Genomic DNA, 12,692 nt, shown 5'->3' on the forward strand with positions numbered 1-12,692 from the left:
ATTCTAGAATGACTATATGTAAGCACACTCTTAGTTTACTAAAGATAACTGTGATACACTTTTGAAAATGATTTCCTGGAGCAATCATTAAAATAGCTTTTCCTGCAACAGGACATGCTCATGTAGAGACAAAGTAAACACCGCAGGACAGCCAGGAAAATTGTACATCCAAGTGAGACCTGTAAATCAGTCAGCTTATCTAATGTTTAGCCTGGTTGGACTTTTATCTATATCCCTTAGCCTCAAGCATTAATGTACAAGTTACTTACCTTCGGTCACAAAATATCTGGTAGAGACATATTCTAGTTGCAGATTCCTTACCTTAGAATTTTCCCTGAGTCAGACGCCTGGGGGAAGATTCTAAGGTAAGGAATCTGCAACTAGAAGTCTTTATCAGATATTTAACCCACATGGGCTGACCATGTAAACAATAGTTTTGTTTTGAAAAAGAGCTGCTTTGCATTGTTTTGGGAGGAATAGGCGTATGGGCTTACTTCACTTGTTGGTAGATGCTGAATTGCCGAGTTAATTTGTGCAATGTTTAGTTGTAATATAAGTCCCTTCTTCCTGATTAGGTGATAAGAAAACCATCTGTCATGCTATGCTTTCATATGATACAATATTTAGTTCTAGGACATACCACACATAAATAAGCAACTTATCATTGTTCCACATAAAACAGATAGCACATATGAGGTATTTATTCACAGGACAATAATACAAAGGGAAAGGAGTTTTGTGACAGAAGGGACTTTGGACAACTGATCATAATTTTGTTTTTATTATGTTTTGCAACAAATGGTCTTTGTAGCTGTGCAGCAACTCGCAATAAAAAGTATGTATTTATGAAATTAAAAATACATCTTTGCTCTACGTCTTGCCCATGCTTCAAATGTGGTTTAACTAGAAAAATGTGTCAAATTACTATTAGCTAATCAAATACTTTAACTGGGGCAACCTAAATCAATTTCCAAACTAGTAGAACATATACAGCAAGAACAACACTTTAAAGAAAAGCATTTTGTTTAAAAAGGATATGTCCATAATACTGATGTCAGGAGCTTCAGGGGTCCTAGTGTTCATTGATGCCAAAATGAGCAAAGGTGTGCACATTTTAAAAGGTTTACACTTTAACTGCATTAGTGTTGGTATATATATTTTAAATATAAACTAAACATAATTTGAGATACTGAATATCCAAACTGTAATTTGTTTTAGGCACTAAATAACATTTACAAAATGTTATTGGTGTTCTAATTTTCCTATTACTGACGAACATGTCTGTAAAAAATATATATATATATTTTAAGCAATAGTGTGATAAGAAAACATACAATAGAATTCGGCAAATGCAGAGGAATAACATTCCATTCTGCCTTTAAGAATCATGTTCCACTGTCTGCAGAGAGAAATAAACTTGATTCAACAAGTTTGTGATGAATACCATAGGTTAGAAGGTGCATAATACAGCCTGACCATCTTAAAGGGCTTGTGAATGGTGTGAGATCTAGTTAATCATTTCTTCTAACAACATTCAGCCATTTAGCCATACAGCCATTTAGTTGTAAATGCTTTTTTTCAGAGGCAGTAAAATGTGAATTGTTGTGGTTTTAGTTTAGTGAGGCCATAAAGCAATTTTAGTGATATGAGGCCGAAATGTGCTAAGTTACAAAGCGGGGAGAGGCAGATTTAATTTAAAATTGAATGGAATTACTTCTTTGGGCTGTTAGAAATGGTTTGCATTGCACATTTTAATTGTGTTTCTGAACACTTAGATAAGAAACAAATTATTTAGTTCAACTAATATTGGGTAATGGTAAGTACCACACATTACAAGAAATAAAGACAATTTGCTTGAGGTTGCTTTAAATGCATTAGTAATACCTTCTGCTACGGGGTTTGCTGGGAAAAACAGCATAATTTATACTGAGTGTTTTATTTGGTGAAATGTATGATTTGTTCATGTGAATTTATTTGAAAGACCAACTCAGTATCAAGAGATTGCTTTGAAAATGTACCTTTAAAAAAAACCAGGTTTTTGGAGCTGTCTAGTGAATCTATTTGATGAAAATGATTAATTGTTTTAAACAATTATTAGATTAACACTATCGTATTCTTTATGTTTTAAGATAAACGTGCAAAATAGATTGATAAAAATATGCATATAATTGGGTGTTTACTTTCTACATTGAAACATGAAATATACTATTTTAATATTGTTCAATTACTTTATTTGAATCAACAAGATTAATGCAGTAATGCACAAGATAAAAGAACCTGCAATGTTAATACTCCCTCCTTTTAAATCAGATTCTATCTAAATAATAAATGTTTCCAATACAAACTTTCAGTCTGCAGATGCACAAGTAGAAAAACAACCTCTCAAAGGATGCAAAGCATTCATTGTGTGCCTCCATCACCCACATAAAACAACGTATACAGCAATAGTGATGATCTTTACTTGGTGTATGGAACATAAAGCTGTATTGCATGTATGCAGATTAAATAAAAGATGCATACAAATACACATTTTTAGAACGTGCTAAGCAAAGTAACTACTTCCCAAGTTCAATGGTCAAGAAATTGTATAGCTACGTACACATGGCAAAGGCTGTAATGATTAAGGTGACACTTTCTGTAACTCAAGGGGCCAAAGATTTAAATCTGCATAATTAAAAAATGTAATACTGGGTTGGCAGTAAATTAATTCCACTGTAGTGAATGCTATGCCCCTTCAAAACACTCTTCGATGCTTGAGCATCAATCCTGACAGCACCTCCCACTGTAAGTAATTTCCATTAGGTAAAACCATTAATCTCTGACAAGGTTCTACTAACTTTTAAAAGACTAGGCAGCTAATTTTTTATAAACCCTCATACTCCAGGCCATTTAAAAAAAATCTGTTTTCTGTGTAATGAATGAGATGGTACAGAATGCTTATATTTATACATGTTTTATACTTTACAAATATGTATTGCTAAATTGCCCTCGGATGGCAAATTTTGCAGCAATCCCCCATAATTTGAGTTCCAAACCCCAAAATTAGTGGTAGTTTTGCGTCAGACAGAAAATGCGCCTTTCACAAATTGAATGCTTACTCCTTTGTCTGTCACTGCAGGAAACTCTGAGACCTGGTAGAGTGTCCATCAGCACAGCACATGCCAGAGGGTAGAGTAGAGGGTGCCGGATGCCAGAGACTGCAGATCTAAAAATGAAAACCTTACTCTTTTTTTTTGCATCCAACACCCTGTACTCCAAATTGCACAGGTGAAATGAGTGGAGGTGAATGTATATGGAGGGGAAGAGGGACCAGATGAGTATTCGTAGGATGAAGTTGTGGGGACGAGGGGTTTTAGCCACACCTCATGGAGGAGAGGTGGCACAGTGGAGGGTGTGGTGTGGAGGAGTAAAGGAGCTACTGGGAGATGGTAGATCCCAGGAGCCAAAGGGCAATGGGGATGGCGGTGGCCTCTGGAAACAGGGAGGTAAGCTGGGAGCTGCACAAATCCTGTAAGCACCTGTACATTTTCAAGCACTTAACAGGCAGGCAACAAAGGAACTTAATACCTCTACTGCTAGCTGGCCTCTTATCCTCCATTTATTGGCTTGGCCACAGTGCACAGCCAATAAAAGGAGGATCAGCCTCCATTTACTGGTTCAGTCGCATCCCATAGCCAATAAAAGAAGGATCTCGTTATTGTTTAGTTTTGTAAAAATAACAATTTTTGTGGACACTTTTGTAATAAAAAATAAATAAATCACAGTATCTGTAGAAAAGTGCTGATTTCACATTTGTTGGCTAATTGCAAAACAGCAATTTCTAGAGGAATCTGGCCAGTGGTTAATACTGACCATCTCTACTTGATTTTTCGAATCTTGGAAGTATTTACCAAATATGTAAGATTTAAGGGTACTATTATTTTTGGTTTATAAAAAGCTGGCCTAATGTGCTATTGCTGCACTTCAGTGATAACGATCTAGGTTTAGCAAGAATTTTACATATTTTTATTTTATTATTTTTTCCATATTGTGTGATCACTACTGTACACATGTCAGAGTTTACTTTCCCTCATGATAACCAATAGTCATTTTTTATGGAATACAAAATGTCACTGCATAAGTTTTGTAAATGTTGCCTTAATCAAATAAAAGTTAAAACTATCCTACACACTACCTATGCAGGGGCTATAAAAGATTGTGTCTTGATGTCTTCCTTGAAAGAGGCATTTAGAGTGCCTCCCTCATTTGTTCCAGCAAAGCATTCTACTTATTTGGGCCTTCTGCAAGGTTTTCTTAAATCAAGGGATTTGAGTCGCATCAATACAGTATAGCAGGAGACACTACAATTACCTTTATGAGTTTACTAAAACCTTTAAGAGTGGTGTTGGGAAAAATACACATTATCTAATACAAACCAATGGAAACATTTGAAAAATTAAACCATTTGTCAAGGAAGCTAAATGAGAGTAAAAATTATTACAAATGAATTGGACAAAAGATAACCCAATCTAACATTAAAATCGGAGATTTCAAGTCTGTAACCTATAATTTATCAAATAACATACTTTTCTGATATTCTGTATGTTGCATACAAACTTACATGAATTAATGGGACTTTATACACTCACACACACACACACACACACACACACACACACACATACAGAATCTTTCACCTACCACTCCAAATTGTTTTACGAGTTTAAAAGCAGTTGCAAGAAGGAACGGTTGGCCAAGCTTTAAAGGGCAAATCATTTTATACCGGTTCCAGAAATGTGATTTGACACATGTTAAATGAAAACAATGTTAGCAGTGTAAGCAATGCCTACTTCTTTTTTGTATACTTCTGAAACTTCTGATAACGGATTTTCTTCTTTCATGTCTCCGCTGCATTTAATGATTACATTGGATAGCTCACAATGTCTCTTTGGCTAATCCTACAAAGGGGTCTTGAGAGTTGCCCCAGACAAAACAATCACCATTATTAAAAGAAGACCAACTTGAGTAATCATTACCACAGAGTTAAGCAAATCATAATTTATTTGGTTGATGCTGGACTCAATAGTATTTGTCGAGCCAAGGATACTCAGACAATTTTAATGGATGCAACAACCAACTTTTGAAAAACATGAAAAAAAATATCTAGTGTAAAGAACCAGACTTCTATCAGGCCTGGTTTCAAGTGAACCGTGTATGTTTATTTAAGGAGCTCCTGTTATTTGTTCTGTTATGCCATACATAATCATCTGCATTGGGAATGGAGATAGCTTAACGAGATTTATAAAATCTTTTAACATACTATATTTAAATAAATTATAATAAACTTTTTCATTTGTTTGAGTACAGGTTTATACAATATATTGCAACGTGGCATCCTGAAAAGGCAACTGACTCTACTTTTAGAAAAGCACCACCAATTTTTCTCATTTTCTTCTTTATGCACATCAGTTGTAGCCTTCATAAAGCTATTCTTCATATACAATTCCACGAGTCAACAGGAGGAGGAAGGTATGATCTTCTACGAAGATGCTAAATGTGTGCCAGTAGTCTGTAGCCTCTCCTCTGGCATCCAGATTTTGAAAACCACTCCTATGCGTAGGAAGAACTTCCGCAAGACAACTCGGAGCTCAGGAATCAGGTCAAACTGCATAATTTCACAAAGGTACGGGTAATACTTCGAAGCATGTGCTATAAACTTGAAAGAAAAACAAAAAAAGTTAATATCATTAAAACAGGATTCTTTTTTGGTCTTGCTTTGGCATATTGGAGTAATTCTCCTTAAACTGAATTTTCGAATTTAATTCACGAGCCCTACAAATATATTAAAAAATTATAGTACAACTTTGATGGCACACATATGAAATCCCTTGGTGTGAGCACTTATACTAAGAACAGGTTGGATTTTAAAAATACTTTTTGATTCGTTGTGGGTTTCCAGATTTTTATTTCATTTTAAAAGTCTAAAGGACCAACATTTGTTGATTCTTTAAAGGAGGAATTTAATTAGTTTTTGGTACCAGAAGGACCTTCTTGATTTCTTATGAGTTTCAAGAAATGCCCTTCTCAAATTGCCTACATGGGAAAAGCATGAGACGCAGTACTATATGATAATAAATATATCAATCCTTAAAAACAGTCATTTATTTTCTGCCATCCACATGCCATCTTCCCAGTGAAATGATGATGGACCTGCATATAAGCATCACCCCTGCACGTCAACGTTAGTTTCTTTTTCAACTGTCCATGCCCTCAGACGTAGAGCAAATAGTAATCAGAAGTATCAGTGAGCAGATGTCTAGTCTGGAACTTTTTTTTAGAGGGATAAAGAGTTCATTCCACAGAATGGGGAGGTGGGAGGGTGGTGAAGAGACTGCGGTATTCACTAGAAAGAGCATTACCAAAGGTAAATTACCTTGTTTTTCTGACAGATTTTTCAACTGCAGAATCCTCACCTTTAGAGTGAAAACGAAAGCAGAACCTGCCCAGTTGGTGAGTGTGTGGACTAGCTCGGTCAAGACAGTAGTGCTTTGTGAACATGTGCATCAACACCAAGATGTCAAGCACAGGTGTGCCACCCAGTAATAGCAGCCTTGGCCCTAGTGGAAAGGCCTCTCAGTCCCTCCGGAGGCTGCTTATTGGCCAGTGCACAGCAGATTTTAATGCAGAAGTCTATCCAGTATGAAGGAGTCAGTTTCTGCATATCCTTGCTTTTCTCAGCCCCTGAGAACCCCACAAAAAGCTGATCATCCAGCTGGTGGTTTTTGGTGTGATCATGTAGAGCTGAAGACTTTTCTGGGGTCCCACCAATGGAGTTTCTACTCCTCCTTAGGGTTGTATTGTGGAACAAATAAAGTTTAGAGAGTGATGGACTTGAAAACATGAAAAGCAGTCATCCTGCTGTGAATTCCTTTTTCAGACCCACTGCCCCTTATGGTGGTCCCGGGAGCGTCCTGCCCCGTAGCAGTGATTGGTGAAGGGCCTTGTGCTGGGAGGCAGATAAACCAATGAAAAGGCTGGTGGTAACCCTCAAGATATATGCTGCACACTCATGCTATAGTAAGACCTAAGTAAGGTAAGACCTGTGCTGGAACTCCCTCCTACTATTTATAAAGATACTGTGAAGGTTCAAAACCACACATTTGATGGTGTTGCAGGAGCTTTGGCTATGAAACTGGGAAAATCTATAAAGCCGCTCGGTAGGAGTACTGGTGGGAGGGGAAGGAAGGCACCAGCCCTGCAGGCCAAGGTAACTCTGTTGTGAAAATCCTTTTTCACAACTATCTCATCACCAACCTTGCAGAGTACCGAGGGTGGCCTTTAAGTGGAGCGGGTAGGCAGAGCCTGAGAATGAATATATCTCCCACTACGGATGCTCCTGATGCTCGCAACGCCTTTGCTGTACCTATGAGGCCCTCTGAAGCAGAACGATGTCCTGAGGAGGCTATAGCCCCTCACATCATAGCACAGGTAGCTACCAGCAACAAGTTTGAGGCTCTTGTGGCATTAGGTGAGCCAGGTCAGTCTGGTCAGGCCAACAAGTACAGTCAAGAGGGTCAACAAGGGGACCAGCGAGAGAAGGTCAGGTTGAAATTAGCCCAGCGCTGTCAGAGGAATCACTTGCCGCCATCCTCTTGGGCTTGAAAGAAGAGATTAAAGGCAGATTTGAAAAGTCAGAAGCTCATCAGGCGGGTATTCAAACCTTCTGGTCAGCCCTGTCTCAGAAACTTGATGAAGTTGCAGCACATACCAGAGCAGTAGAGGAGGAGGTTGCCTTGATTAAGCATGATGCTGCGAAAAATACCACCGGGACAGGTTCACTGACCAAGCAAAATCAAGGTCTAAGAGAGGATCTTGAGAGAATAGAAAATATTTTCCGAAGAAACAATCTAAGATTCCTGACTGTACCAGAGGCCGAGGAGGGCACTGACATGAAGTCCTTTATAATCTGTTTGCTCCAGGTGGTGACCTTAAAAGACACACCAGATATTAATTTAGACCAAGAAATACAAAGAGCACCCCGCAGTTAGCTTTTATCTTCCTGTGGAAGGGTGTTGTGTTAGTATGTCCGGGGAAGCTCTTAGGCATTTGGAATGCCCAAAAGCATTGGGAGGCTTCCCCAGGGTGTGGCACAGGGGTGGATGGGGGGTGGATGGGGGGGGGGGAAAGGGCACTGGGAAGAAAAAAAAGTGTCCTCGATCTCACCAAGCCATGGATCTTTGCGAGTGAACCCCAGCCAAACCGTTGGTGGTGGGGGGAAGGAGGCTGAACCTTGTTGAAGATAATGAAGATAACGGGAGGGGTAAGGAGTTATGTTTCTGGCCTTGGGAAGTAAAATGCCTAAGAAGTCAGGTAGGCAGAGATTGGGATGCGGTACCTTGAAGAAACTTTGGCCCATATTTTCATTTTACAAGAAACTCACTTGACTGCATATGAGTCTCGAGCCTTCTTCTCCAGGTTTGGATGGTTGGAGGGCTATGTGGTCTCTGATCATTCAGAGTATTCTAAGGGGATTGCGATTCTAGTAAGGAAGGGCACCGGAGTAGAGATCAAATTTTCGAAAACAGACAGTTCAGGTAGGTGGGTTTTGGCAGGCATGAGATGTGCCAGTTTGGAGTTTGTGTGTGTGGAATTCTACTGGCCAAACTCAGATGACCCTTCTCTATATAGCCAATCTGGAGTGGAATTTGGTTGTGCCAGCAGCCCAGTGATCCTTGGGGTAGATTTCAATACCCTAGGTAGATCAACCTGAATAGACCACACCCAAACACCACAGACTAGGCAGGCTCTTAGAAATATGTTGTAGGATTTAGGGTTGGTAGAAGTATGGAGACACCTTTCTTAGCAAAAAGTATGGCCACTATTCCAGTCTGGATTACTTTTTTATGGATAGAGACCTTGTGGTCACAATAAAGGACCTTAATCATCTTCCTAGGCACGTCTCAGACCAATCTGCAGTCACCATGCTAATTAATTGCCTGGGAGTTAGACAGAATTCAAGGCGGACTTTAAAGTGTGCCCTCCATCTCAACTAGGATGAGGTGCCGAACAAGTAGTGGGGGACTTGAAGGCTGCATTACAGGCACCAAATGTGGCAGCAGATAGAGGCTGAAGCAGCTGGTGGAGGCACAGCTAAATTTTAAAATTAAGCTGAATACCATATGTGATTAAAGGTGGCAAGCTGGGTGTTTTTAGCAGTTTGAGTACAAAGAGCGAACTGGTGCATTTCTGGCATTGAAAGCGAGGGTCAAGAGATCCAGGAATATCAAGAAGGAGGAGGTAGGATATTTTTCAAAATTTTTTGAGGACATACAGGGGTGCATGGTCTCTCTATCTTCCAATTTATATACCAAAGAGGTGTTCCCAGATTTGGACACACTTGGGGTATGGTTGAGACGTCTGGAACTTCCTGGGCTTATGGCAGAGAGAGCATGGAAGCACAAATTACGCAGGAGGAAATCAGGGAACATCTGACTTGTATTAAACATGGTAAGGAAGCAGGCTTTGATGCCATTCCCTCAGAGCTGTATACACTCTTAAAAGAAGAGGTGGTGCCAGTGTGGAAGGCTGTTTAACTGGACAGAAAAGGGCAAGGTTCAGGTTCCTGATTCATGAAGAGAAGCCACGATCACTTTGATTTTAAAGCCCACTAAGGACCCTAGGATGGCTGACTCTTATTGACCAATATCTTCATTAAATGCAGACTTTAAGGTCTTTGCAAGCATTTTGTCTGGAAGGCTGTCCAAGCTAGCACCACAACTGATTCATTCATATCAGAAGGGCTTTGTGCCAAAGCGGCTGATACATGAGCTGAATAGTTGATAGGCTCTACTGACTTAGCCACCACCCAAGAGATTCCCTTGGCAGTAGTGACATGCTTACAAGGTGTTTGAACAAGCGTGCTGAGTTTACACTTGGGAGGTCTTGGCTGTGCTCGGTTTCAGTCCCCCTTTTATTTTGACCCTTCAGAGGCTGTAGGAGAACTATTCAGCCAGAATTTTACTTAATGGGTTACTGACCAGGAGTTTTGGCATTTGTAGAGGTATGCTGCAGGGGTGTGCCTTGTCCCACCTTCTTTTAATATTTATTTTGAACATTTGCCCAGGTGCTTAGGAAGGGTGTGCAGATAATCCCCTTTTTGTTCACTGCATTATAATAAAAGTTTGAGTTATATGCAGACAATTTGGTTATGTACATATTGGATCCTGCCTGGACGATCCAGAGGGTAGAAAGACTGGTAGAATAATTTGGGGCAGCTTTGGGATACAATGTGAATAACTTAAAGTCAGAGGTAATGTGTTGGAATGTAGCAAACTGGACAGGGGAGGTGCAGACAGAGATTAAATACCTGTGTTTTGTCATCGTTAATCCCCAGGAGGAAATCCAGCAGCATAATTTAGGGTAGGTGGCTAAAGAGATAGATGCCATACTTGCTAGATGGAAGAATTTCCCTTTAGCTATCTATGGGTGTTTGAATTTGTTTAATATGTCGGTCCTCCCTCAGCTGACCTATCTTTTAAATTGCATTCTGCTTACATTTCCAGGATTAGTTATTGACAAGATCCAGGGGAAGATAACAAGCTTATTAAGAGTCTCTGGGAGGGGGTTGAAGGTTGCAGGAGGGGGGCAAGGTTAGCATTGGAAAAACAGAGGCGTAAGCTTGAGAAGGGGGGCATCTCCCAGCCGGACCTAAACCTGTACTGCACAGCTTTTCAGTTTAAAAACAGCAGGATGCTCCTGGGTAATCCGGATAGCTCAACATGGAGGGTGATCCTAGCAGAGATTGTCAGGGATCTGGGACCTGTTGGGTTCTTATATAAGTTTGGTACAGCGATTTGTTTTTAAAACGTACAGTTAAAAGTACTAAAGGCGGCACTGAGCTTGTGGATCAGGTTAGGAAGATTTTTTGGCACTGGCTATTATTCAGATTTTGCACCCATTTGGGAGCACCCCACAGTTCCTGCAAGACAAATTCAGCCTACCATTAAGGAAGGCTGACATTGACACCTGGAGGGATTTGTCTTCAGTTCGGGGGTCTTACAATGGGAAGCACTGAAATCCAAGACTGGGGGAATCCCTATCCAGGTTTAAATATATGTGGCTGTATTCCTGGCTCAGCAGTGTCACTCCGGAGAAGAGGGATTCTTTGGAGGATGAGTTATTACTCCAAGATGTGAGGCCTAACTGTAAGGAGGTTGCCACCTGGTATTGGAAGTTTTTGGAAGCCAATGACAGGAAAATGACGGTGCTGCAGTCACTCAGGGGAGGAACAAAACAGGGGGATGACAAATTTCCTGCAGCAAGTATCTTTGAAGCTGTTGTATTTGGTGGTTAGGCCAGCAAATTTGAAGCAAAATAATTTCTTTACCATCAAACGGCTATACTCGACCCCCCAAAAGATTGCAAAGTTTGTGCAGGCCCCTACCCCCAGGTGTCGAAGGTGTGGTCCTCTAAAAGCTAACGATGAACACCTGGGGGGGGGGTCAACATCAAAATAAATCTTGAACTGGTTCTCTTGGGGTGGGTACGGTTTAACATGGCCTCTTGAACAGAGCACAGAGAGGTTTGCTGTCCTATCTTGTACCTTTAGCCAGGAGAGAGACTTGCAAGCGTTGGACAGACCCATCCCCTCTCATTGCAACATATTTGCTCAAAGCAGTATGTCGGACCTGTCATTTGGACACTGGGTCTAAGGCTGGTGGGACTAACAAGGTATGGGCTGATTTTCTCAGGTGGAGTGGTGTGTCGGAATCTGCTGAATAAATGGCCTATGATTACACCTAGCCCTATGGGTGATGAGCCTCCTGGTTCATTCGGTGTGGTGGGGCCTTGGAAAATGCAGCAGGCTGAGGGTTAGATAACAATAACAATTGATGGCCTGAGTTTGCAGAAGCAATGGTAGTATGAGGACAAAAAATAATAAATGCGTCATGACTTTTGGTAAACAGGCCACCCTGGGCCTAAACACCACTATCAGGAAAAAAAGGTGGTATAAGAGTCAGGAGATTATTGTACAGATGTGCATTGGTTCAAAGGCAGTACACATGAAGAAAAAGAGGACCAAATTGAGGTCCCACTGTGGCATTACAAAGGGTTCAGGGGGAACACATGTTCAACCTCTGAAAAATTTCATCACAAGTGACTTGTACAGGGACTGTTGGCCCGCCAAACACAAAAAGACCAAACGTGCTGACAAATAACTTTTTAACAGTGCATGTTGCTGCTGGACCAGAAATAAAACAAACAAGACATCTGACAGTTGTGCCAGTAAAAGGCCGGTATTGTGGGTGCCACAACTGCCGCAAAATTGTTCCAGAACCTGGAGTAAACAGATTTCGTAGAGAGATGCATGGCAGCTAGTATGACATCCACAACCTCAATCTCCACACACAGAGGTGCAGATTGCTCAGGTTTGGGTACAGGGCCCTGCTGCTCTAAAAAGAGATCCTCCTGAAGGGGTAGCCTGAAGGGAGGACAGATTCTCATGCCCAGAAGTTTCTGATAGCAGACTCTACTTGCCCAATCCAGAGCCAGTAAGATGATTTCGATCCAGTCATTCCTGATCTTCACAACTTTGAGCAGTAGAGGCCGAAAGATTCAGACGTTCGGTGCTCCACACCATCCAGAATGTGTGTTTGAGAGAGAGCCTTCTGGGAAACTAGTGTGCAAACAAGTTGCCTCTGCACATTCTCCAC

General features: G+C 40.7%; 1 protein-coding gene across 1 annotated transcript in view; it reads right to left on the bottom strand.

Annotated features, from left to right (window-relative positions):
* Positions 1-2,646: 2,646 nt before the first annotated feature.
* ARFGEF2 (ARF guanine nucleotide exchange factor 2) overlaps positions 2,647-12,692 on the bottom strand; it is a 557,551-nt gene continuing 547,505 nt past the window's right edge. The window contains exon 39 of the mRNA XM_069243445.1: positions 2,647-5,695. Within this exon, the coding sequence (XP_069099546.1) occupies positions 5,519-5,695 (177 nt within the window). The 3' untranslated portion in view covers positions 2,647-5,518. The remainder of the gene's footprint in view (positions 5,696-12,692) is intronic.

Source organism: Pleurodeles waltl, chromosome 7 (assembly GCF_031143425.1).
Source record: "Pleurodeles waltl isolate 20211129_DDA chromosome 7, aPleWal1.hap1.20221129, whole genome shotgun sequence".
NCBI lineage: Eukaryota > Metazoa > Chordata > Amphibia > Caudata > Salamandridae > Pleurodeles > Pleurodeles waltl.